This window comes from Littorina saxatilis, linkage group LG10 (assembly GCF_037325665.1).
Source record: "Littorina saxatilis isolate snail1 linkage group LG10, US_GU_Lsax_2.0, whole genome shotgun sequence".
NCBI classification, from domain to species: domain Eukaryota; kingdom Metazoa; phylum Mollusca; class Gastropoda; order Littorinimorpha; family Littorinidae; genus Littorina; species Littorina saxatilis.
The window spans coordinates 19,708,391-19,736,337 of record NC_090254.1 but is presented as its reverse complement, the minus strand read 5'-3'; the positions used below and the strand labels follow the sequence as shown (position 1 = coordinate 19,736,337).

General features: G+C 40.9%; 3 protein-coding genes and 2 long non-coding RNA genes across 5 annotated transcripts in view; 3 read left to right on the top strand and 2 right to left on the bottom strand.

Moving 5' to 3' along the window:
* The window catches only part of LOC138978347 (chorion peroxidase-like), a gene marked incomplete at its 3' end in the record, with an annotated part of 69,050 nt that overhangs the window by 9,131 nt on the left and 31,972 nt on the right, over positions 1-27,947 (top strand).
* LOC138978348 (myomesin-3-like) lies at positions 351-27,631 on the bottom strand. Its single transcript, XM_070351066.1, has 7 exons — positions 27,494-27,631; positions 24,034-24,325; positions 21,536-21,841; positions 19,943-20,245; positions 18,659-18,964; positions 17,732-17,821; positions 351-4,429 (listed from the first exon to the last, which is right to left on the bottom strand). Exons 1-7 carry the CDS (start codon positions 27,494-27,496, stop codon positions 4,257-4,259), a joined length of 1,473 nt encoding a protein of 490 aa, XP_070207167.1. The 5' UTR covers positions 27,497-27,631; the 3' UTR covers positions 351-4,256.
* LOC138978343 (uncharacterized) lies at positions 6,216-13,475 on the top strand. The gene is made up of 3 exons (XR_011459653.1): positions 6,216-6,748; positions 7,490-7,540; positions 13,336-13,475. It is a non-coding gene; the product is annotated as an uncharacterized lncRNA (long non-coding RNA).
* LOC138978365 (uncharacterized) lies at positions 24,754-26,636 on the top strand. Its single transcript, XR_011459660.1, has 3 exons — positions 24,754-24,932; positions 25,318-25,396; positions 26,500-26,636. It is a non-coding gene; the product is annotated as an uncharacterized lncRNA (long non-coding RNA).
* LOC138978357 (neural cell adhesion molecule 2-like) lies at positions 25,849-26,894 on the bottom strand. Its single transcript, XM_070351082.1, has 2 exons — positions 26,481-26,894; positions 25,849-26,126 (listed from the first exon to the last, which is right to left on the bottom strand). The coding sequence occupies exons 1-2, from the start codon at positions 26,892-26,894 to the stop codon at positions 26,097-26,099; spliced, it is 444 nt and encodes a 147-aa protein (XP_070207183.1). The 3' UTR covers positions 25,849-26,096.

The window sequence follows — 27,947 nt, the reverse complement described above, 5'->3', positions numbered from 1 at the left end:
AGGTTTTAGATTGTGTTTGATGATGATTATTACATAAATCCTTCAGTTCACATAATAGAACCAAATGTTCCATATTTGACTAACTGAACACGAACCCGAAAAATATTTGCTTCATACCTGAAATACAAATCTGACAACTGGCCAATATAAGGTAAGTATGTTTTTTTGTCAGGTTACTATGAACACTTTGAAAAGCAAATAGTTTTGGGATTCGTGTCCAGTTCGCAGCAGGTGTTATGTGGAAATTGTTCATAGATCTGTGTGTGGGGGAGGGGGAGGAGGAGGAAGATATAGAACCATTTGCTGCCCATTGTGATATCATACACTGAAATGAGTACAGACTGCATCCATGGTTTTTCGTGGTGTGTTTTATTCAACATAAGAAAAAAAGGTAAGTATACTGAGTACACTTGAATCGTTCAAACGGATCATGGACAATTCTGTGCTATACAGCAGTACCTCTCCTAACTCCAACAATAACAACAAACCATATGAGATTTCTTTCGTCAAAAAGTTTAATCTACTTGTGATCCATGACATTACAGTATGCTAAACAAAAAATTTAAAACAATTAAATAGAATATTTTTTTTAAATCCTTTTCACACACAAGAGCAATCTTTCCTTGTTGACTGTTGCAAGACTGACATAAGCTGCCAAAACAGAAAATTGTAACCCCATTAATCTTCAGAAACCCTTTCTGAAAGGGTGTTCACTCACAAATAAGGCCTCACTGTTGCAAATCAAATACAAACAAAACAAAATAATAAAATAAACAAAACAAAACAATAAAACATGGCATTTCAAAATCAAAAAAACTAATATTTTTTTCAGAAAAACTAAAACATAACATGATGAGATTCTCAAGCCAAAGCAACTACAATTTCAGTCGTGCATTTCAGTAAACATTACATTATCCCAAAGAGTGAAGAGTTGGTTGTTTTTTTTACTTTCTAGGTACAATACTGCCCTTTTGTAGTAATGATCACTGATAATTTCACAGAACACGTCAAGATAGATTGAAAATCAAAACGCACACACACGTCTATTTCAACATAAGAATTGGAGGCGTAAGTTGTAACCTCATTACTTTTCAGAACCCCATTCTGTTAGGGACCCTGTTAACTTTCTTGTTGACTGATGCAAGACTGACATAAGCTGACAAAACAGGAAGTACAAGTGGCTTGGCAAAATGTATCCTGTAATAAAAATGAATCTAACCTGAAAAAAACACCACTAAAGAGTGCTAGTGTCTTGTGAATAGTAGGAAACTACAAAAAAAAGGGAAAAAAAGAAAGAAACAAACAAAAAGTTACATTAAAAATAGCTTCACAGAACATAATAATAATAATAATAATAAATGAGCATTTATATAGCGCAACATCATAACTTTACAATTATGCTCTTTGCGCTTGACACATTTAAAATTCAAACACAGTTATACAAGCATTTACATCTACATTCATAGTCAGCAACGCTTGATTAAAAGCATACATACACCATCAAACATACATTACAACAGATTCTTCCACTAATTAAGTAATAAAAACATGAATAAAATAGGTAGTAAAAACAAGGAAATACCAGCTGAATACCCTTAATCAAACAGAACATGTTATTAATACTGAAAAACAGCCCTAAATGTGTATACACATTATCACATTATCACTAAAAACATAAGATTGATTGAAGTTTATTTAAAAAAAGAAACACCCATGCAAAAAAATGTCAGCATAGAAATTGGATGCATGACTGTAACATTCTTTTTCACAAACCCATTCTGGCCGAGTGTTCACTTGAATGCACACCCTTATTGTAGCAAATCAAACAAATACACCAAAAAAACCTTAAAATAAGATTTTTGCTGACCGCTGAACACTTTAGTTACATATTTTCAAACAGCAAAGAAACATTACATAAATATAGTTAATTTTAAACAGATTTTCCCCTCACAGTATTACGATAGGAGATTTTCCCGCCAAGACGTGTGACACAGTCCTTCAAAATAAAATAGTGAAAATGATATTTCAGCAAAATTCTAGCTAAAATATAACACAGCGAGATGTTCAAGCCAAGTCAACTGAAATGTAAGTTTTGCATTTCAACCGTACATATCCCAAAGGGTGAAGAGTTGTGTTTTCTTTTCTTACTTTCTATGTACAATACTGCCCTTAATAAGTATTACAAATAATTTCACAGAAAAAAAGCTGGATAAAATCAAAACTGCATACTAACGTCTATTTTAACATGAAAATAGGATGCAGAAATTGTAACCCCATTATTTTTCAGAAACCCATTCTGACAGGGTGTTCACTCAAATAAATCTAATTGTAGCAAATCAAATAATAAACAAAGCAAAATGATAACACAAACAAAACAAAAATCAAAGAAACTAATATTTCAGCAAAATTCTAGCTTACAAATAACATGCTGAGATTCTCAAGGCAAAGCAACTAAAATTTAAGTCATGCATTTTAGTGAACATTACAATCATACTCTCTCAGTTTTTTTTTAGTTTTTTTTTTTACATTAGAGACTTTAAGAAGGGCTACCACATTCATATGGTTGGCATTTTCGTGGTTGCAAAAGACACTCGGCGGGGGAACACCATGTGTCGCTAGTACAGCGGTTAAGAGGACAGAAGAATTTTGTTTCGCTGGTCGCACCGGTTCAGAAGTGTCGATCAGATAATACCAGCTGCCTCACTTCTGCTGAAACGCATCAGATACTCAGGCCACAACTCAACACATCATAAACTTTAACTGCTTCATGCATTTTTCTCCTCTAGGCGGCTTGACCAGCCAACTGAAAAGTTGAGTCGGCCTGATGTTTGGGTCGCCATCTTGAAATTTCTTTCGTCTGCTCAGTCACTCACTTACCCAATTCAAGCCTGCTTTACGGCTTTTTAAACTTGATTTTTAAAAACATTTCAATGATAAATCGCGCCTAAAGATGTCAGAGCATACATCGATTACACAAGGTAGGCATATTTTATGACTATTCGAATATAAAACGCGACCGAAGTCACTTTCGTCAGAATGACCAATTCTACGAATTTCGTTTCTCTTGGCGAAGCGAATTTCTGTTCGTAGAGATCGGAAGTCACGTGTACTCAAAAAGGTGTGACGTTTTACAACCGAAAATGCCAACGAAACGAATGTGGTAGTGCTTCTTAATCCCTCTATTATCCCAAAGAGTGAAGAGAAGTCTTTTTACTTTCTATGTACAAACCTGCCCTTTTGTAATAGTAATTACTTTTAATTTCTGAGAAATTAAAAATTAAAACATACACACACGCCTTGTTCAACACAAGAATTGGAGGCATAAATTGTAACCTCATTATTTTTCAGAAACCCATTCTATTAGGGTGTTCCCTGGAATACTGCCTCATTGTAGCAAATCAAATACAAAAATAAAAATAACCCACTTAAAATAAGATTTTTGCCGACAGCTTAACACTTTAGCCACACTGTGAAAAACCAATCAAAGAAATAGCATAAAAAGAGCTTTTCAACAGAATTTGCCCTAATAGATAAAGATTGAATTTTTTTTTCAAATTAAGACTCCTCATTAGAGGTGTGTCACAGTCTGTCAAAATCAAATCAAAGAAAACAATATTCCAGGAAAATGCTAGATTAAATATGGCATGATGAGATTTGCAAGCCAAATCAACTTTCTTTTTTGATGTACAATGTCGTGACTTTCATAATTATTATAACATAAGAATGTAAGATTTAATAAAACCTGCAGATGTGAAGTGTTGTTTTTGGTGTTTGTTTTTTCTCAACATGGGATTGTGTTTACAGCCAACAATTTTGACAAACCTACCAATCCATACTTTCAGTTTCCTTTATGCCATGTGGCAGAAATACCAGCTGCAAACCAAGATGATGTAAGCTGCCTCTACAAATACAGAGTAAGGCCTTTAATCTCAACTCAAAAGTTTTCCCTAGAGCTGACCCTTCACCAGTTAGCGCTCTCAAGAGATCAGTCTCTCATTTGCAACTTCTGACCATTATGGGTACCTACTTTGACCTTATTTGCTTGAGACGATTGTAGACACAGTATTTAATGTCCTTCCAGGATCTGTGCTTTAGAACACTACTTTCTGCCTGTTTGCATCTTTCTGCTTCAAGTTTTTGCGGGACTTTATTCATTGAAAAACATGCAGCCAAATGTTTCTCAACTGCAGCAATTTCCTCTTTTTTCCAAGGCATTTTCTTCTGATTTTTTGTTCCATCAGGCCTTCTCTTCTGAGTCAGTGTTTTACCCCCTTTAGCTGATGTACTGGTAGCTGGGGCGATGGTAAGGGAAACATCACCAACGGATGCACAAGCTCCAGCTGTATTTTCATTTGTCTGTCAGACAACAGCTTGGAGCCCCGTTCACCCTCCACGCCAGGCCCAACTTGATCCTCGTAATCATCGTCACCTGAAAAGAAATAAATCATATTTTTCAGATAACTTTTCTTTTCATCCTGATAACAATGTCACCATGGAACCCCTACAATTGACTACACTACATGGATTAAGGGCAGAGGTGGCACGGAATTTTGATCCAAAATGGTCCCATGATGTGATTTGGGTTTTTATCATTTTTAGGCAGTTTGAACACCCTAGAATAACTGCATGTTTATTTTGTCAATTTCATCCTCTTTTTTCAATAAAGTGATGATTTGCAAAGTGAGTGAATGCTAAAAATATGCAGACTTATAACAAAAATCGATTTTTTTCATGGCAGAGCAGCAGCAACATGTCGATGAGTTTGTCAAAGTTATTGCATGCAGCGTACTCAGCGGGAATTTCCGTTTGTTGACGATGTCACAGTCATGGAAATAAAGCCCGTTTGTGTCCCTCAACGGCCGCAACACAAGAGCTGGCGAAGGCTACTTTCACTTGCAAAATGTTCCATATTTGGAAAGTGACCTTTACCTTTGAAAATCTATTCGCTGATTGGTCATTTCCAATAACTTTCAGCCGGGAAGTAGTTCTGCGCATTCGCGCGCACCACATCCGCATAAACACGCGAACCTTATTTCGAATCGGTTCGACGTCTCAAACAGCGATATTTCTCCCAACTCGGCCTCTAAAAGATAAATTCGGCGGGTGTCTATCATGCAAGAGGCAGGGGAAGTTACAACTTGCGGCAGATCGAGCAACGAAGAAAAATAAGCTAGCGGTCGGTGTGAATGTCGAGTCCACGACGCCTGAATAACAGGTACTGAGGTAGGACGTCAGGCCTTGTTTATCTCACATAAACTCCACCTTGACTGTCCCAGTTACATCCTAAAGTACTGCTAATCGAACTTCGGACCCATCTTCCACTCATGTATCTAATTCTTGGTGAAACAATGATATTTTGACTTAGATATTTGCTTCGTTGCAAAATCCAACTTTTCTCATTCAAGGAATGCAACAACTAGGTGCATTTTCCGGTGAATCAAATGTTGGGCTAAATCTTTTGGATTTCATCCCGACTCTATTTCACCAATAAGAAATGTATATACTTTTCTCCCTCTAGATCATTGAATCCCTTGAAATTGTCAGGGAAACATTATGTCTAGAGTTTATTTTGGCAGAAGCCCGACTGACGTCCTGCCTAAAGGCAAAGTTCCATGAGTTTTGGAAAAAATAATGCTTACTTCGAAGCAATTTCCGATCAAAAATCGGCCACTTTTTGTGCAATGGAAACAAGAATTAGCAGAAACCGATATGTCTGCTCCTGCGATAAAACTGAGAACATCAAGAGTAGCAAGTAAAATTCCACACGCCTTTTTTCCAGCTGATCATAATCATTGTACTTGATGTTTCATTGAGTGTTATAGCAACAGTCTGATGTCCATATGTGCAACTTTGGACTGATAGGGGATTGTGAAGAGCACTTGGAGTATAAGAAAATGTCAGTGAAAAGTACCCGCATGCACACATACTCTTGGTTTGTCAATCTGTCTTCACTGTGCGCAGCAAAACACTTCACAAACTTTCAAATGCAATTTTCTCAGAATGTGATTTTCAAGGACGGTAACCACACGGCGATGATCTTCACATCCCATCTACTTGTGGTAGACTACTAATTTTTTTCCCCCAAGCATTTTTACCCATTAAAAGATCCACAGGCAAAAAAATTGCACAAAAGAGTCTTTTTATGTGTTTTTGCTTGATAATACATACAAATATTGCAACCAGTAGAAATTTTTCGTGTCACCTCTCCCCTTAAAGGTGGTCGTCTACATTTTGACTTTTTTCCAATAATCGTATGGTTAGATTTCGCTAAAAAGTTATTTCAGATGATGAATGAACCATGGGGCAAAAAGTTACAGAAAAAAACATATATGTAAAAAAAGTTTCTATTTTTTGGGAGCGTGACTCACGCTTCCAATGTTTACTTTTCTGTTTTCTGAGACCATGTGCTCTGCCTAAAAATATCGACCAATCAAATTATTCGCGGCGCATGCGCAAAGAGTCATTTATGGTCCAAAGATGTCTGCCATCTTGCGCCAGTTACGTAAAAAGCAAACTTGTGATCGATCAGGGCGGCATAGGTCTGAATGTGTACATTTGGGGGACCAGAAACAACCCTGAGATGCAGCGAAGTTGGAATTAGGCGCCAAATTCAACCGGCAAGTGGCAAAAACACTATGATGCTCATTGAAAGTTACGTCGGGGGTGTGCTCAAAGTACTTTTGGCAAAATCGCAAGCAGGACAAAGCCCTGGGAGTTTTTCCTGTGGAAGAGCATGCTGAAACGGAATGTAAGTATAATTGTTGACATTACACCCAACCTTTACTTTGATCTTCCATTAACTTTACTTGTATATTTGAATTCAAACCTAGTTATTACGTTTCACAGTTCTGAAACAAAGCTTGTACGTACATGATTACCATTTCACTGTAGGCTGAAAGGGCGCGTCCGAACATTTCATACTCAAAGGCGGTTTGAAATCTTAAACCGGGCTTACTTTTAGATTTGGTTTTTACATTATGTATTCCTCCACACTTTTTCCTTTTCTCAGCTAGTGTCGTGTCGTGGTGTGTGTCGTGGGAAAGGGAGGGGGGAGTTGCATTTTCAGTGGCCGATTCTACTTCGGACAGATCATAGATCTATACAGACGGTATCGCTAACTCGTCATCTATGGACAGATCAAGCTCATCCAGATGAATAGAACTAAAATGTCACATTTTTTTTTTAGAATCTTATAGATCTGTTCTTAGTTTTTACGGTATGGCTTCAGCTACATTCAATCTGCGTGTGCCTTACACAAAGGACTGTTGAAAAAAAAAATTATCTTCAGAGATTCATGATACTATTCAGTTTTAACCACCACGTTTTTACATTGTGTGATTAAATGATAAGGTGACGTGCATCTTCACGCAGTCGCGCGCGCGCGCGTGTGTGTGTGTGTGTGGGGGGGGGGGGGGGGGGATATGTCTGTCTGTGCCCTCTGACTTCAACATAAATTGTGTGTATTCAACAGTAACGTTGCACATTGCAGATCTGTGCGCCAGGAATGTGGACAAGGAAGCCGCAGTTTGAGCAAGCAACGGTAAGCTATTTTATTCGAAAGCTGTTTTATTCGATTACAGCGAGTCCGTTTGTAAGCAAGCTTTTATGATGTTCCTGTACACAACCTTCATCGATGCTACAGGGATACTGTTTCAAGTTTTTAACATTGAAACTGTGTGTGTGTGTATACGTGTACGTGTGTGTGTGTGTGGGTGGGAGAGAGAGAGAAAGACAGAGAGAGAGAGAGAGAGAGACTGTGTGTGTGTGTGTGTGTGTGTGTGTGTGTGTTCGCACTGAAAAAACGAGAACACGCAAAAATAAACATCGTATTTGGTCAAGGTATCAGAAATATTTAGTATCATAGCTAATAGTGAAGGGTAACATTTTTTTTCTCATTGCCTTTATTCATCAAGCTGACAGTGACAACATAATAAGGGAACACAGACAAATTAAATAACATATCCACAATTACTATAACAACAAATGCAAGCGGACCAATAGTTGCAACAAACTTCAGGCTAAATAACATCAAAAAGAAAGGACCAGGGGAAAAAGAGAGATCACACGTATCTAAGAAAACAGCGGTAACCATTTGTATGTCCGAATGTATCATTAAAACCACGATATCCACATCTTGCCTGTTCTTAGTGTCATGCAATCATGAGTAGCAAGTGGTGTAAAAATTGAGAGACACAGAAAGGCACAGTCGTTCCCATGAAAGCTTTTGGCTCACCATCTCAGATTTAGACAAGATTGTACATGAACAAAGACTTAGATTCGACAACCTGGCTGCTTCATGCGCAAAGTGATAATTTATTTTGATGTGTTATCATCACAGATTCCTGCTTGAGTTCGTTCACAAATCAGTCAATAAAAAACAATCACAAACTGCACCCAGGCTGATTAGTTGATGTGTTTAGCGATGGTCTTTTCAGGCCTGGTCTGTTCTGAGACTGTAAATCGAATAGTTTACTCGGGAAGGACTGAACCTTTCACATCAATATTCAACAAAAACCAACAAAACGTCTGAATAACACATACGAGAAGGGGGGGAAAATTAATTTGTGTGCTTTTGTTATCAGGGGAGGGAACCATCTAATCCGAGCAAAATTACCTCCCTTGATTTGTCTTACGTGATACATGTGCAAAGTGAATAAAAAGTGCATCAGTCACAAACAAATACAACTATTTAGCAGGATCAATTAGTACACTTGATGCATATATGAATGTTGATCTATTCAGAATAATAAATAATGTCCCGGCTGATACTCCCTGCTAAATTATTAGCAGATTATCATCGATATTTGTGTTCCCTGTGCACAGCGTTTGTTTTTCGGTTGTTGTTTTGGTTCATGTAACGTTTCAGGCGTATTCTCAAGACATTTAGAGAACTGTTATGGAAGCCTGAAGATCAAAGACAAAAATGTATTTACTGTAAAATGCAAAAAAAAGAAAACGGGTTTTCCAATAGCTCCTGCCATTCTGATTGTGGACTTTAGCATGCATAGCCGTGTCAGAAGACAACAAATATACATGCAGCCCGATTACTTGAAATGTGGCATCGGTATCAAGTGTGTGTGTGTGTGTGTGTGTGTGTGTGTTTTGATGCAGCTGCAGAAGTAAAGAAGCTAATGTCTTACAATATTTTCAGAAATGATCGCTCTATGTTTTACTACAGAACTGAAGGAGCAATGGTTGAGAGTGAGGGGGTAGGTATGCAATATACAAGTGGGTAGATTTGTGAACCATGTGTGCCCGCTAGGTGGAAGGCGTCCATGGCATCCATGTAAGAATACATCGCTGCTCTGCCGATTCAGGATGAAGCCATAAGTGTCCAAGCCATTGTCCTGCAAGAAAAAACACGTCATTTTTAGTCCATATATGCATTTCCGTGACTAAGCTTTGGTTTAATCATCGGCCTGATAATGATGACCTAGAAGCAATAGATTTGTTATCAAAAACAATTGAAAAAAAAAGTAAATTAATTCTTTCCTTCTCCTTGTATTTATCAATGTGTTTATTCTTTTCTTCTTTTTTTTTCTTGGGTGGGAAGGGGGGGTGGTGGTGGTGGAGGTGGGAAGGGGGGGGTGGGGTGGTGGAGGTTGGGAGGGGTGTGGGGGTGGTGGTGGAGGTTGGGAGGGGGGGTGTGTGTGTTGTAATTAGTTGTTTTCAAACACTTCGGACAGATACTGATGCGCCGGAGACATAGCAGAATTTTTAGGGGATGCATAATCTTGCGATCAGATGTGCAAGATGGTGATTGTTCTACACTACTCGTCATAAAAAAACTTTACAGATGCGTTTGAGGGCAGATCTTTATGATGAGGCCGTTTATCGTAAAACCAATTATATGACTGGAAAGGCCTTTTATGCCCCTAACTTATTCAGAAAACAGATTGAGTTTACATGACGTAGTGTCGATACAGTGAAGCCTACAACACAAACACACCCCAAAATCAAATTCGCAAAATCAAGGTTCCCGCGTTAAAATTGACAACGAATCAGAACTGCTAAAACAAAACATGTTTAGCATGTTCTTAGACAAAACAATCAAATGTGCATCCAAATCAGTAAGTTTTGTTCACATATCTTGTCTAACATGGACGCTATGGCATGCTGAGCGGTGTAGGTGTCAATCCTCTCAGCAAGCATAAAAGGCAGTTTTTAAAGCCGCATTAGCGGGTAATGAGACAAAAAAAATTGTACAAATCACGGTAAACATTTTTACAAATCACGTTTTTGCGCCCGATATTTTCTTGTCAACTCCAAAGTCAAGGGACGAATACGAAATCCCTTGACTTTTGGGGTAGCGCGACTCTGTTACTGTTAATTTTAAGATTTTTATTTTTTATTTTTATTTTCATTACTCGGAGGTCCCATCGTTGGGAAATTCCGGTCGCTTCCTCCCAGTGGAAAGCTAGCAGTGACAGAGTCGCACTACCCCAAAGTCAAGGGATCTATAATTAGTCCCCTTTCGCCGTTATCCCAATTCGCCCCCATCCCATTTTGGCGACATTTCTTAGGCCAAGTGTCATTTTACCACCATATCATGTACCATTAGCTCCATATCCCATTTTGGCGCAATCCCGTTTCGCCGTTAGCCCATTTCGCCCCATCCAATTTTCGCGACATTTCACAGGCCAAGTGTCATTTTACCACCATATCATGTACCATTAGCTCCACATCCCCTTTTGGCGCAATCCCGTTTCGCCGTTATCCCATTTTGCCCCCATCCCATTTTCGCGACATTTCACAGGCCAAATGTCATTTTACCACCGTGTCATACCACTAGCGCCACATTCCATTTTGTCGCCATGCCGTCATCCCATTTCGCCGCCATCCCTATTTCGTGACATTTTGGATTGTGGAAAAATGGGATTTGGCGTAAACGGAATGTCTTCCTTTTTTTTATAAGGGGCTTATTGTCCGTCAGGTCTTAATTGCCTATATTGGACATGAATTGGTTTATACGATTCGAGTTTTTACGCCCTCACGGCTTTTGATGTATGCGTGTTTAGGTGGTATCAGCCATCTGCACTTATGGTAGAATGACCAAGATCTTTAACGTGCCATTTTGGTGACACGGGGGTGGGAGATGGATACCGTCTCTGGGTCTGCGCATAAAGTTGACCCGTGTCCGTCCCGGCCCGGATTCGAACCAGCGACCTTTCGATCACAAGTCTAGTGCTCTACCACCTGAGCTACCCGGGCCCCATGTCTTCCTAGTTGAATAACGCAGTATAGTAGTATAGTGAGGCTTGGCAAGAAGAATAAATAAAAAATGGGATGGCGGCCAAATGGGATGGTGTCAAAATGGGATGTCGCGCTATTGTTATGACACGGTAGTAAAATGACGCTTGGCTTGTGAAATGTCGCGACAATGGGATGGGGGCGAAATTGAATGCGGTGAAACGGCATGGCGGCCAAATGGGATATGGTGTCAAAATGGGATGTCGCGCTATTGTTATGACATGTTTGTAAAACGACGCTTGGCTTGTGAAATGTCGCAAAAATGGGATGGGGCAAAAAATGGGACGGTGGCAAAATGGGATTGCACCAACATGGGATGTGGAACTAAAACCACCCCCACCACTCAGCGTAGAGGCTCTAAACAAGAAAAATTAATAAAAATAAAAGGCATGCATTACTTTGTGGAATGCGATATTTTTACATTTTTACAAATCGCGGTTTTAGGTTCGACGTGATTTGTAAAATGTTTTTACATTTTTACAAACCACGGGTTAACAGTAACTCGCTAACGCGTTGCCTTCAAACTTTCGGAGAGTTGTGCTAACACATGTTGTAAAGTACTTTCGGAATTTCAAGTAATTTGAGACATTAGGTCTGCTGTTATTTGTCATGTCAGAAACAGTTCTTAAATTGACGATAGGTTTTTGCTGAATCATTGAACAAATTTTATTTTTTGAAATCTTCAAGAACAATGACAGATGCGCCACATACTCAAATTTCATGTACATATTTTATCAGACATGGGTGGTATGAGGATTTCAACGCGAAAGTAGTTTTTTTAAGAAGTTGACTCATTCAGAGCGCTGAGCGCAAATGTCGGCCTACGCATAGCAAAGCTCACTGCCAACACGCTTAACTGATCAATGGCTCTTGAAAAAGCATTTTCCAAAAATGTGTGTGTGAGTTTAAACAAGTGCACTTTGAACAGCCATTGGTGAAACTGTATTAAATTTAAGGGTAAATTGAAGCTTTCATTTTTCTAAATGCATGCTAATTCTAAAAAAAATTCTGTTCAATCGGACAGGGTACATCTTTATATTTAAAACTCTTTCTGGGATGTCGCATAACAGCAGAACTAATACCTCACATGACTTGAGATTTCGTGTGTACTTTACGACATGTGTTAACACAAATCTCCGAAAGTTTGAAGGCAATGCGTTTGCGAGTTACTCAAATGTACCATTCTTTGTCTTATTACCCGCTAAAATGGCTTCAAAACTGCCTTTTATGCCTGCTGAGAGTATTGACACCTACACGGCTCAGCATGCCATAGCGTCCATGCTAGACAAGATATGTGAACAACACATACTGATTTGGATGCAGATTTGATTGTGTGAGCAAGAGTGACCCTGGTTTTTTTTTATTATTACCTCAAATTGAAGAACAACTCATTTTTTGCCCACACAAATTGATTTGTTCCAGCTGTTGTGCCTAGCAGTGTTGTTTTGCCAATTTGAAGAAGACTGGGTGACAGGTGACCCCCCAAAAATGCAACCCACAAAAATGCTAATAACATTTACATCTGTTGACCGAATCACTTTATATTTGGGTGACATAAACTTCAGCTACCGTGACACTTTCACAAAGGGGCAATTTTGTAGATCAAATGGTCAGACTTTTGTGCTATTTCAAAAAAAAAAAGTTGCCAAGATGTGGAAGGGTCATGCATGCAGCATAGGCTTAAGTTTATGTCCCCCAAATATAAAGTGATTTGGTCAACAGATGTAGAAGTTATTAACATTTTTGAGGGTTGCATTTTTTTAAGGTCAACCTGTATTTGCCAAAAAATCAGCCTGACTGGGCCATTTCTACTTTTGTATTACGAAGTGAATTTCCAGGATGTTGTTATAACATTTAAAGATTAATAACTGAAACAGGACACATTTCTAAAGATTTCATATAACGATTATCCGCCCTATCCTGACACGCCCATCACTTTTCAGGTTGTTGTTTTTTCATCATAATTTTAATGCATAATTACGGCACATCATAGTCGAGTCATGCACAACTTATGGCGATTAACAGCAGTGTGCTAACAGTTTTGAAACTGTTTCAGATTTTTAAGTACTATTTTTGTAATTACAGGTCTTTGACGGGTGGTTATCAACCTCCCTTCACCTATCTTGGTAGTGATGACAAACACACCTGGAAGGACATGTGGCTGCACTTGAAGTAGGCTCCTCTGGGAAGGATCCTCTGCAGGCCATGCCCAAAACCGGGGATGGGAGCGAGCCGCTCAGCAATGGACAGGACCAGCTAGCTCCCCCGCTGTCATCTCGTTAATCATGTTCTGACCAACACAGTTAAAAGTCCTATTGTCATGAAATAATGTGATGCATTCAAATTTTTATCCATTTTATCTGTTTTAGTAGATGTAGTATTATGAAACCAGCGGCATATAGATATAATTATAAGCCATGCGCACTTGACCGGCATTCATGAAACTTTGTGGAATTATCATTCCATATCTCAGGCCAATGTACACCAAATTTGAAGTAAGTTGCATAAGTAATTCATGAGTTATCAGCATTTTAATGGGTGGCATGTTTTTTTTTTCTCTTTTTTTCTTGTTTTTTTCTTTTTTTTTTGGGGGGGGGGGTACTTTGTACATGTTTGTGTGTGTGTGCTTTATGCATTCAGATGTATACGTATGTAAGAGTGTATGCATTAACTAAGTTGGTATATAATTAAAATTCTGTTGTTAATAAATTGTGTCTCGACTGATTGATGGGATTGTCGATTTTGTAAGTATCCTTTTAAACAGCAAACGGAAGTATAGTGTGTCACCACCGCCCCGCCCCCCCCCCCCATCTCTCTCTCTCTCTCTCTCTCTCTCTCTCTCTCTCTCTCTCTCTCTCTCTCATATGCACACACACGCATTTACAATATACAGCCCATACTTGAATAACTGAGATTAACATAAGCACTCAAGCAATAACAGAGAGAAGAAATCTTCAAACCATTACATTTGTAACTACACAAACTCACTGTAAGACTAAGAGACTGGATCTTTCTTCCCGATAACTCTTGGCGGCAGCTTCTTGAGTTGCTGTCCGCATGCGGACTCTGTGTCCTTGATTCCCGATTGCGCTGACAAACAATGTAACACTGCCGCACCTGCTGGCCCTGCCCTGCCTCTTCTGACCGGTGGAGACGATGTTTTGCTCAGAGTTGAGACATGAGATAAGCGTACTTTGTTCGACCTGAGTATCGAAATGGACAGCTTTTGCAGAAAAAAAAGAAACAACAAAACAAAACTGTTAAAAGACATGGACAAATTTCTCTGTATGAGATAATAAAGTATTCGTATTCGTATACTTGACGGACATGAATCATAACTGAATAAAATACGTGGCTTATACCTACCATGCAATACAGTACAGTGTTAGTTTATTTATGCCATAAGGGGCAAATGTATAATGAGTTACACGTTTGGCATTTTTAAGAACTATAAATGCATACATGAATCGTCTAAAACATGATCAGGTATAAGAAAACATGATCAGGTATAAGAAAACAAACACGTACAGATACTCCGATTCACTCAATCACTCGTACTACCACGTGAATGTCACACACACACACACACACTGACACACGCACGCACGCGCGTACGCACGCATCTACGTACACACACATGCACACACACACGCACAAACACACACATCTACAGACATACGCACGCACACGCACATTTTACACACATACGGCACACACATATAGACCTAAGAAATACAAAAATAAAAACCAGCTGCATTCTAAGATTCGACCGGAGAATCTAGATCTCTGATTCAACTGATTCAGTTAGATCTGTAGTTGTTAGTCAGTCTTGCAGGAAAATCAATGGCGATTCTGACATCGATGTTGCGGGTAGTAGTCTACCGGCGTAAACTCATTATAAATGAAAGCACACAAATCAAGGACTCTTGTTGGAAAAGACCTTTTTTTTTTTATTCCGATCCTTATTTTGTAGTCGAAATGTTTTGTGTGTGCAGAAATACAAATTTAGATCGATTGCAAGCGTTTTAGATTTCATTGTCAGTGTACGTGTGTCACTGTGACTGTGTCGGACTGTGACTGTGTCGGAACTGTGCCTCTCGAAACATTCAGTTAGCGTTAGACCTATGCTTTTGCTTTATTTTTATGATGACTCCTTAATTCCTGAACCGAATCATTAAGCAGAGCCTCTTTGTAAACCGCCATAAAACAAAGTACCGTGATGTGCAATGCTGAAAGCGTAAATCTGACTTTTGAGAGGTTCCCTGAAATGCGTCAACTCGGCTAAGATTTAAAATCTACGAATGACGAACACAGTACGTGAACAGAGCAAACACATTGCTTGAAACTGTTTTGTTGCATAATGAAGCCTTGTTTGCAGCCACTTAAAAGTCTTATACGACAAGAATGTATTGCATAATTGATAAAAAGAACTTACCAGAGAACTTTCGTCAAGCCAGCGGCTGCTCACCGCTAGGAATTCTGGGTGGTTGAGCACTTTGAAAACTTCCGCTTTACATTATGTTCCAAATAAGGATATCCTACTACGATTATGTTCCAAATAAGGATATCCTACTACAATGGAATACATCAATGAATTTTCAAACGGCTACACTTGCTCCGTCCTTTCTGATCGGAGGGGGGTGTTTTTTTGAAAGTGTTAGTGAATGGATTAAACATTTTAGCGGTCAAATCTCAATTTCTGTCAGAAAATGTAGACGAGGACCTTTAAGACATGAAAGCTAGCAATCATTACCCGCTATTACGAGCTAGTCGTGTGACAGAGAGTTTTCTTGCACACGAGACTGTAGATGTTTCACGACGGCTTTCGCCGGAGTGAAACAGCAGCAGTCGAGTGTGCAAGAACACTCTCTGTCACACGACTAGCTCGTAATGGCGATTATGTCTCACAGCTTCAACAGAGGAGAGAACAAAAACGTTTTGCGTACTCACGCTTGATAAACCTAAACACAGGAGCAGCCATTGTGGAGAGATCTACTTTTTGACGAAAGTGAACGAACAACTATGAATGACGTCTCGGTATATGTGAATGACGTCACAGTCATCGTCAGTGTGTATCTTTTGAAGCATTCCATTCTTCATGACGTCATTCTGTGTCTGCATCCGCGAAATGTTTGTTCTTTCCGGGGTCTTTGTCATCTATGTTCAGAACTCTGTCCTTCTAGTTTCAGACTAACAGGCCTCCTGAGCTAGCCACTTTCCAAGGGAAGCTAAACTCGCGTATGGAAACAGTACTGTAGTCTGGGATGCCGTTTTCAGTATTCTGAGCGTTGAAGAATTTGTAAAGAGAAGACACGACAACAGCAGGAGAAATAAAAGTCGTGTGTGCATTTTGGGGCTTTTGGAGGGACGATTTCGAGTTTGAATCCGTTCTTGCACATGCTCCAAAGCGTGTAACATACAATCTTGCACACGTTTGCTTTAGTAGTGGCAAAGAAGGAAAGCGTGTGACATAGTAGAATCAGACATCAGAATGAAATTGAACGTAGTTCGCCGCTAGTGCAAAAGGCAGTGAATTAGTGACGAGCCTGTTTGGCGCGGTAGCGATTGCGCTGTGCTTCATAGCACGCTTTACTGTACCTCTTTTCGTTTTAACTTTCTGAGCGTGTTTTTAATCCAAACATATCATATCTATATGTTTTTGGAATCAGGAACCGACAAGGAATAAGATGAAATAGTTTTTAAATCGATTTCGGAAATTTAATTTTGATCATAATTTTTATATTTTTAATTTTCAGAGCTTGTTTTTAATCCAAATATACCCAAACTCACTCATTAGTTTTTAAGCCACCCAGCTGAAATGCAATACCAAACCCCAGCCTTCGTCGAAGATTGCTTTGCCAAAATTTCAATCAATTTAATTGAAAAATGAGGGTGTGACAGTGCCGCCTCAACTTTTACAAAAAGCCGGATATGACGTCATCAAAGGTATTTATCGAAAAAACGGAAAAAAACGTCCGGGGATATCATACCCAGGAACTCTCATGTCAAATTTCATAAAGATCGGCCCAGTAGTTTAGTCTGAATCGCTCTACACACACACACACAGGCAGACAGACACACATACACCACGACCCTCGTCTCGATTCCCCCCTCTATGTTAAAACATTTAGTCAAAACTTGACTAAATGTAAAAAGGTAAAATTGGTACTTCTTTATGGAAATTACAAGATAGGATGACTTACTAGGCAAAGTCTTTACTTTAAATTCCAAACAATTTGCAGACAGACAAGATTACAATTGAATTTAGGCACCCCACGCACAGGTAGTACTGCTCTTGTAGAAGGTCAAGGTTATTGCTTCAGACCAGCTCTTCATGCAGTGTTTACCTGGCTAACACAAGGTAATGGTTGCACTAAAAAAAGTGATTTGTTATGGAAAATGAACGACAATTGAACTTATGTTTTACCATGCTAATGTCTTACGTTTCTCAGTATATTTCAAAATTTGTTCTTTTACTCACTTTCATCCTCACTGTCTGGTTCTGAACAGCTGGGTAAGTAATCAGACTCTGAACCGCCAGGTGAGTAATCTGCATCAGACGAAGCATCATCTGAAACAGACATGAAAAGCATTTTTGCACTCACGCAAATAGCACAATCATAGCACGATGAGATGTACAAAATAAACCCTAATTTTATCCCCTAACCCTGGACAATGCCAGCCTCATTCTTGCAGATACAGAGAGAGAGAGAGAGAGAGAGAGAGAGAGAGAGAGAGCCAGACAGACAAACAGAGAGACAGAGAGAGAGAGATAGTACAGTAAAGCAAACACTACATTATTATTAAAAAAAAGAAAAAATTCAATGAAAAGTCATATTTGTACAGTAATAGCTCGTCTGCGTTGGCTTCTTCACACAAAAGTATGTGTTTTCCTCCCAGAAAAGAAAAACACCCAGAAGTACAATTCAAATTAGAATTTTAGAGCCCAGTTTCAGAACATTTGACACAGTTTTAGGTTATTACCAACTGTTGCACTGAAAAAGAATCAGATTGACATCACCTGGTTTCCTCAACAACAAAGTGTGGTTACCTTTAAGGTGGGATAAGGAACAATAACATACGCAAACCTCTATTCACATTGTCCGCATGGGAGTGACCACAAGTATTCTGCCCTGCTAAGAAGAAGAAGAAGAGTGGCGTGAAAGTGAAACTAGGTGCCATTACTTTGTCCAAGACAGAGTGGGAAATTTGGAATTGAAAGAATAAATGTGGAAAGTGATGACAGCGTGGAAAGTGATGACACCATGAAAGTTCAACGAAAATTCAAACCGACAACAGCTTCTACTCTACGTCAGTGTCACAATTTACATCCAAAAATCAACATCTACCAAGGAACTCCTAACAGGGACAAGAAATTTCAACATATATAAGTCCTACAACCCCTCACCTGGAGCTCTCCTGCATGTGACAGGAGCGTCAGACTCCAGCGGTGGGCTGAGACCCTCGTCGTTTTCAGCAAAGATTTTGAAGACGTAGTGGCCTCCTTCCATCAGCTTGTCAATTGTGCAGGAGGTCGTTCCCGGACGCATAGAGTCGGCCTTCACCCACGTCTGGTGCTTGGCCTCGCGACGCTCGATCACGTAGCGCTTAATGGACAGGCCTCCGTCCTTCTCCGGAGCCTTCCATTGGATGGTGACAGACTGGCTGTACACTTCGGTCACTTCCAGGGGTCCCACTGGGGCTGTTGGCACCTCTGCACACAGGAATAGAGCTTGGTGTTAAGCCTGTCCTTAACTGTGCGAAGACGACTATGCGAAGCTGGCTGCACAAAGCTTTAGCACTGAGTTTTGGGTAAAAAAAAAAGTCTTTGCGCAGTTGACTTTGGGCTACTGCCTTTTCAGTGGAACTCCCTTTTAAGACTTAAAACGTCCACCCTTTTGGGACCCTGTTTCCTCACATTTTCTGTTCCCTTCTTCTTCTTCTTCTTCTTCAACATTTGACGATGAGGGATTGTGTTCCCAACCTCTGAAAGTTTACCCTCATTTATTTTGTACTTTCTCCTTTTTAAGACCTGCTTTTCTCAGACTTGCTGAGGTCTAAAAAGGGGGGTTCCCCTCTGGTGTTTTTGACATTAGAGTCAGCTACAGACATTTGACAAACATAAAACAAGAAGCTGCTATAACTATGTAACCAATCATCTGGATATGCAACAATTCAAAAGCAATGTGGCTGAATGTTAATACTTGGCCAAAAGAATCAAGGAACCATGGGGACCGGCACGGTTGGCCTAGTGGTAAGGCGTCCGCCCCGTGATCGGGAGGTCGTGGGTTTGAACCCCGGCCGGGTCATACTTAAGACTTTAAAATTGGCAATCTAGTGGCTGCTCCGCCTGGCGTCTGGCATTATGGGGTTAGTGCTAGGACTGGTTGGTCCGGTGTCAGAATAATGTGACTGGGTGAGACATGAAGCCAAATATATGTCAAAGCAGCACCGCCCTGATATGGCCCTTCGTGGTCGGCTGGGCGTTAAGCAAACAAACAAACAAACAAACCATGGGATGAGTGCATTGATGTGCAACAGTCAGCTGCTCGCGGTCCTCCAATATTACAAATTGATTCATTGACCCTTACTTATTCTTCACACAAAAAGACAAATATGAATAAAGCCAAATATAAACATACACATACAGAGCAACAAACAAGTAGACAAACAAACGAAACAGACAGCTTACTGTATGGACTCTTTGGCACAACTGGTTCATCCAGCTCTGTGGGTTCGGACAAGCCGGCCACATTTTCGGCCATGATGCGGATGTTGTAAGATGTTCCCTCCTGCAAGTAGATAACCTCTGCAGTGGTCATCTCTCCGCGCGCACGGTCCACATGAGCCCAGGACGTCTTCCAGGTCTCTCGTTTCTCGACGATGTAGTTGGTGATGGCTGAGCCACCATCATTCTTGCTGTGTTTCCAGGTGACGACCACGGAGTCACGACGAATCTCGGACACTTCAAGGTCTTGAGGGGGTGATGCGGGTTCTGGGGAAACAGCAAAATGAATTGGGTGTGAAATGGCATCCAGAAACACCTGATCAAGAGAGGGATATATAGCTTTGACATGCTACACACACACTTAGCCACTTTTATTTCTCTCTCTCAGATACTTCATCATTAAAAGCATGGAAGCTGAAATAAATGGTTCAACAATTTGTTAACAGTCTTCATGTACCTTAGTTGTGTTTTTCTAAATAATAATAAAACAAGAAGGGCAAAGCCCATACGACTCACATGCTTGACCTTGACATAGCAATGACATCATACACAAAGAACTGCTTTACACATTTTTCCTACCAAAATACATGTGACCGAAGGTCAAGGTCATACAACACAAAGCTGTTAATTCAAGACATAGGAAGTACAATGGTGCTTATTGGCTCTTTCTACCATGAGATATGGTCACTTTTAGTGGTTCACTACCTTATTTTGGTCACATTTCATAAGGGTCAAAGTGACCTTGACCTTGATCATATGTGACCAAATGTGTCTCATGATGAAAGCATAACATGTGCCCCACATCATTTTTAAGTTTGAAACAGTTATCTTCCATAGTTCAGGGTCAAGGTCACTTCAAAATATGTATACAATACAACTTTGAAGAGCTCCTGTGACCTTGACCTTGAAGCAAGGTAAACCAAACTGGTATCAAAAGATGGGGCTTACTTTTCCCTATATATCATATATAGGTGAGGTATTCAATCTCAAAAACTTCAGAAAAAATGGGGAAAATGTGAAAAATAGCTGTTTTTTAGGCCGGACGGATGGACGGACGTCCGGCTCGGGTGAGTACATAGACTCACTTTTACTTCGCATGTGAGTCAAAAATGTGAAAAATAGCTGTTTTTTAGGCAACATTTATGGCCTCTGCGACCTTGACCTTGAAGCAAGGTCAAGATGCTATGTATGTTTTTTGGGGCCTTGTCATCATACACCATCTTGCCAAATTTGGTACTGATAGACTGAATAGTGTCCAAGAAATATCCAACGTTAAAGTTTTCAGGACGTCCGGACGGACGGACGACTCGGGTGAGTACATAGACTCACTTTTGCTTCGCATGTGAGTCAAAAAAGATATATTTACTTTTAGTAATACTAAATGCAATTTTTTAGACAGTTGTACAAACTGACTGGTGGACACTTGTGGCTTTTAATAAGCTTCAGGATGAAAGTGTTCAGCTAACTAAACAAATGTAGTCTCTTAACTTTCTCTTGAAACAAATAAGCAACTCAAAAGCATTAAGTACAATAACCGTACACCAACCGCAACCTTACCAAATGGACTCTTGATAGTGACAGGGGATGGCATCTCCAGGAACTCACTGGTTCCCTGTTTGTTGACGGCTGCCACACGGAAATAGAACTCATCTCCAGTGACAAGTCCCTTCAGTGTCCTCGTCGTCTGGTCGTCTGTGGTCTTGTCAGCGTGACTCCATGTCATGCGCATGGCCTCACGCTTCTCAATGATGTAGCCAGTGATGGGCGAGCCTCCGTCATCTTGAGGTGGCTTCCAGTCCAGCTGGACAGAGTCGCGGGTGATGGCCTTTGCTTCCAAAGGTCCCACTGGTTTTCCCGGTGGTCCTAGGAAAACAACATGAAAATTTCATTAAGATGAATTACAAACAACAAAAGATAACTTTGAAGCTCTAAAGGGAAGCATTATATGAGACATCATGTATGGCATAAAAAGACTTACCACAGAAACACAAACACAGAAAAGAGAATAATACATACAAATACAAAGTACAACACAAAGTACCGTATTTGATGAACTACAAGCCGCGACTTTTTTTCAAAAATAATCGCATTGCGGCTTATAAAAAGATGCGGCTAAAACGTTACCTAAACTTGAATAGCATTCACCTAATGGAAGTCGCCGCGGATTTTCATTTCGCTCGATTAGCGATTACCGGTACTTTATTAGCTCTCTACTCAAGACTCGGCGCTTTTCTCTTTCTTTCGCGAATCTTCGTTTGTCAACAAGTCGTCGTGACAAGATAGCGTACAGAGAAACATCGGATGTATCAGGATCTCGCGCGTGCGAGATTTCGTTTTTTTGTGTCTCGCGATAGTTGGAGGAGCGAGAGCCGCCATGTTGTGTTTTCGTCTGCTCGAAATGTGCGCAAAAGTCGTAAATCATCCCAAAAAAGCTTATTCCGGGCGGGACTACATGTGTGTGTTGGTTACAAATTGTGTGTGTGATATTTTTCTTCAAACTTTATCACTTTTCTTCTTTGTTTCACTTGTTTATTCTCGGAGCCGATTTTGCCAAATACCGTACTTTCGTTGCCTGGTTGTTTTGATTGATTGACACGATCTGATTATATTTTTTTCGACGGCGGCTAATATAGTGACGCGGCCTATACGTGGCTCGTCCCAATTTTTTTTTTTAAAGTCGGGGGTGCGGCTTATAAAACGGTGCGTCTTGTAATCCGTCAAATACGGTACAGTAAAACCTGTCAAATAAGGACACCCTTGGGACCAGACAAAAGTGTCCTTATTCTGCAGGTGTCCTTATTAGACAGGTGCAAGTAAACGCGACAAAGTCAAGTTGAGAGAGAGAGAGAGAGAGAGTACTGCACATGTACATGTACATTTATAAGAAAAACAGAAGCTGTTTAGATTAAACAGAGAAACATTTAATATTGACTGTTGTAAAACAAGTTTAAAAGCTTTTTATCATATCAACTGTATAAATTTAAATTGTTAAAAAGTTACTGGATCTCATTCATACAACACATTCACATTCACTTCATTCTGCACTCATCAGCTTTTGAAAGAATTTGTCCAGCGTTGTCTGAGTGGACCATTGATGGCAATGTGATTCGCACGTTTGGTTGAAAACCACTCGAACACGGCGTCATTTAGCTCTTCGTATTCGGTTGTCTTCTTCGAAACCCATTTCTGGTCAGCACGTCCGTCTCCCGATTCCCACAACTTCATTATTTTTTCCCGATCGACACTGATTTTCGAAATCTGCGTTCTCCCACACCCAAGCTCTTGTGCAATCGTTCGGCATGATTTCCCACTTTCCAGTTGTTTGACAACATTTATCCTTTGTTCTAAAGTCAGCGCATTTCTTCCTTTTCTTGAATTTGAATTTCTTGTTGCCATCTTGTTAAACACGAATCACTCTTTCGAAGAGAAGATACATTCACTCATACACTTTCACTTCCGTTCCGCCGAACACGTTCCACGCGTTGGATTGGCTGCCTTGGAACTCTAGCAGCCAATCAAATGCGTCGACTTAAAACACTCACCAAGAATAGACTCTATCAGTATTCCAAGCTCTCGTAATCTCTCGCAAACTTCAGAGCATAGCAAAGCATGCGGTACAACGATCTCGTGCGAGCTGCACAAGCCAAGGTTCGAAGTTCTCGCGATGTTCAAAGCATAACAAATAGCGTGTCTCGCGAGAGCTGCTCAGATACCGACTAATATCAACTGATCGATTTATCGTCTTCTTCGTCGATCGAACTTCCCAGCTTGCTGTGGATGTCCGTATTTAGCAGGTATATGACTTATTATGGACCCAAAATACGTGTCCGCGTCCGTAATGCCGAGGTGGCCGTAACGTACAGGTGTTTTACAGTGTAAAGCAGTCCGTGCCGAGACTGACTGTCCGTATTCTGCGAGTGTCCGCTAAGTCCAGTGACCGTATTTGACAGTTTTCACTGTACAGAGTTTCGCAAGCTGACAAACATTTTGCTTTTAAACTAAATAGACTTTTTCAACTTGAGATTGACATAAAAAAAAAGGACACAGTGACTTACCAACAGGCCTCTTTGGTGTAACAGCATCCGACTCAAGCGGTTTGCTGGTTCCCACTTTGTTGATGGCGAAGATTCTGAAGTAGTGCTTCTTGTCTGTGGCCAGGTTCTTTGCCTTGGTCTTGGTCAAGTCACCATCAACAATGGTCACCTCTGTCCAGGTTCTGCGACACCTCAATGCGGTAGTTAAGCACAGGGGCACCGCCATCATCTCGAGGCGCACGCCAGTCAAGGACAACACTTGTTGCATCCAAGTGACTGAAGTAGACGGGTCCCGTAGGAGGTTCAGGAACAACTGGAAGATATGTTTGATAGATGGTCAATAAAATGAGTACATCATACTGGCATAATAACCATATCATTCAACAAAGATGTTGATTCCACTAACATTTGTATCAAAATGATTAAATATTGGAACAGCTCTACTGAAAAAAGACAACTGCTGACTTATCTTTTTTTGCTGTAAATGACATTATTGCTGTGGTGTTGTGATTGTAAACTTGTGCAGCCCAATTGAAACAGAGTAAATATTGTTGTGTTCTAATCGTAAACTTGTGTATCAATTCTTGAAATACCATGCTTATTGTATTGTCTTTGCTCCCTACATTGGACTCCATCAATCAGGACAACCATTGCAAAAATTCCACAGTTCAAAACCAAATCAAATGACATTCTCACCAGTTTCCCTTGTTGGTTTGACCAGCTCCTTCATCTCAGTTTCTGGCCCAACTCCCTCCTCATTCTCGGCAGAGACACGGAAGTAGTACTCCTGTCCAGTCACCAAGCCATCCACATCTAAAGTCGTCACTGTGCCCTTGGTGGTTCCGGCCTTAACCCATGAACCCCAGTGCTTGTCGCGACGCTCGACGATGTAGGACTTGATCGGCAGTCCTCCGTCGCTGGTAGGTGGCTTCCATTTCAGCGACACTGCTGTTTCTGTGACGTCTGTTGCTGTCAGTGATTCTGGGGCTGATGGTTTCTCTGCAGAGACAAGGAGAGATTCATTAGTTTATAGCTATGGAATTACATATTGTGTGGGCCAAAAGCAAGTTTAGAGACTTGAAAAATGATAAAATTCTGTTGTTCCAGCTATGTCTTCAACCACAGCCATTTAAAATATGTCACGAAGTCTTGGTTTTGAGCCTATTATGTAAACCTTCATGTCTTTCTTTTCCTTAAATAAACACACACAAAAACAAGAAAAGCTTGGAGTTATTAAAAGTTATCAGAATAAAAAGCATACTCACTGTAAGGACTCATTGGTGTGATGGCATGTTCCGATTCCAGAGGCTTGGACTCTCCAGCAACGTTCTCGGCCTTGACCCCGACAAGGTCCTGTCCTTCCTGCAGAAGGAGCAGGTCGCAGGTAAGACGGTCGCCAGGGACACGCTCCACCAACGTCCAGCTTGTCTTCCACGTCTCGCGCTTCTCCACAGAGTAGTGAGTGACTGGAGATCCACCGTCCTTCTCTGGTGCCTTCCAGGTGACCTTGAAGCTGGTCTTGGTCACGTCTGATATCACCAGAGGGCCTGTAGGCGGTGATGGTGGGACTGTTGAGAGAAAAGTGGGGTGGTTTAGTAAGTGTGTCACTGGTTGCCTTATCTTTTTTCAACTGACAGGTTGGGTCATGCAAAAAATATACCTGTGGAGTCAAGTAATGATTGCACATCAGAAAGCAAAATGATATTTTAAGTTTGATGTGAGAACTAGCTGTAACAACGCTAAACTGATTCAACAATGCTTGCTGACTAATCCTCAATCTACAACGTCACTGAAATTGCAATTCAACTCACAGATAGGCTTTTCCATTTTCACTGGTTTGGCTGTCTTCTGCTTTTCGCCAATGCCCACATCATTCTCTGCGGACACAGCAAAGAAGTAGTCCTTCTCTCGCTCCAGATCAGCGACAGTGCACCGAGTTCTGAAGCTCTCGACTGTGGTGACCTTCTCCCATTTGTCTGTGCCCTTCAGAGACTTCTCTATGATGTAGCGACGGACCCTGGATCCGCCATCGTTCTCTGGTGGGGTCCACTCCAAGGTCAGGCCGTCCTTGGTGATGTTCTTGATCAGCAATGACGCTGGTGCATCAGGAACACCTAAAGTTTAACAAACATTAGTCAATTTTGTATCAATATGTTTAAGACACATACGTTCAGACAAGAGACAGTAGACCAATGTTGAAAGAAAATATTACATTGGAACCTTTCTAGTAAGACCCTCCATTATATGAGACTCCCTCTACTACAAGACCTGAATTGCTCACATGTTTTCTTCACAGTGTCACTAAATTCACCTCCATTATAGGACTCTCTCTCTATTAAGACCCACATTTCTCAAACTCTACTGACATATCACAATCCCTTCAGCTATTGCTCCATATTTGCAAACACTCGCAGTCCAGTTATTTCAAAGGTTTTCTTCTTATGAAAAGAGACTTTTCAAACACTTACTGAGGATCTTCTTGGGCAGATGGGTTCTCTGGACTGCAGAGGCAGGCTCTGTCCCTCAGCGTTGACTGCGATGATCTGCAGCATGTACTGGCTGTCCGCAACAAGGCCGGTCAAGGTCACTTTGGTTTCTGTCGTCTCCTGGACGGTGGTGAAGGTGGAACGAGGGATGATGCGGGTCTGAACGATGTAGTTGGTGATGGGCGTGCCACCGTCGCTGTCCGGAGCGGTCCAAGACACATCTGCTGATTTATCTGTGACGTTGGACACGCGCAGGCCTGTTGGTGCTGATGGCACATCTGTCAAGAGAAAATTGTGTGATAAGAGTTTGAATGCTGAAGTACTGTTGGTTAAAGACCTGGGGAGCATTGAATGACAATGGGATAGTGAAAAGTTCAGTTTCACGAATGATCGCATTTTAATGATGAGGCTAGACGATCATTACAATATGTGGAAATTAAAGCATGCATGACTCTGGCAACAAAACTTCAAGGATTTTTATTTCTCTGCTGCACTTTCTCTGTTCAACTTGAAAAGAAAAATAGTATATCAAGATTATTGTTTAAGCTGCCTAAATCTAGTTTGTTTGTTTGCTTAACGCCCAGCCGACCACGAAGGGCCATATCAGGGCGGTGCTGCTTTGACATTTAACGTGCGCCTCACACAAGACAGAAGTCGCAGCACAGGCTTCATGTCTCACCCAGTCACATTATTCTGACACCGGACCAACCAGTCCTAGCACTAACCCCATAATGCCAGACGCCAGGCGGAGCAGCCACTAGATTGCCAATTTTAAAGTCTTAGGTATGACCCGGCCGGGGTTCGAACCCCGACCTCCCGATCACGGGGCGGACGCCTTACCACTAGGCCAACCGTGCCGGTTCTAAATCTAGTTAAACTTCCCTTGTTCCTATCAATACATTTTCATGCCAGGATTTAATGCTCTTCATTGAACAATACTGACATTTCTGCTTTGAGACCGAGTTAAAGTAAATCATTCCTTAACCCCAACTCACCATAAGGACTCTTGATCCTAACAGGCTTGTCCATCTCCAGAGGTGGACTGGGCCCAGCCTTGTTCTCTGCCATCACACGGAAGAAGTAGTCTGACCCAGTGGTCAAGTTCTGGATGGTGTTACTGGTCATGTCGGGACTGATCTTGTCCACACGGCTCCAGGTGGAGCGAGGGAACTCGCGCTTCTCCAGCACGTAAGCTGAAAGCGGCAAGCCTCCGTCATCCTCTGGAGCGCGCCACTCGATGGTGGCTGACGTTTTGGTGGTGCTCAGGACCTTGATGGGTCCTTGTGGTCTGGATGGTGGCTCTGGAAAAACCACAAAGGAGTGTTACTGCACTTTGGCAAGAACAGTGTGCATAAAATCAACATAACTCTGCAGAACATTTGTTTCCATTACAAAATAATTATGAGCAAATGTACAGGTTGTCAAATGCTTGTGAAAGATAAAACAGTT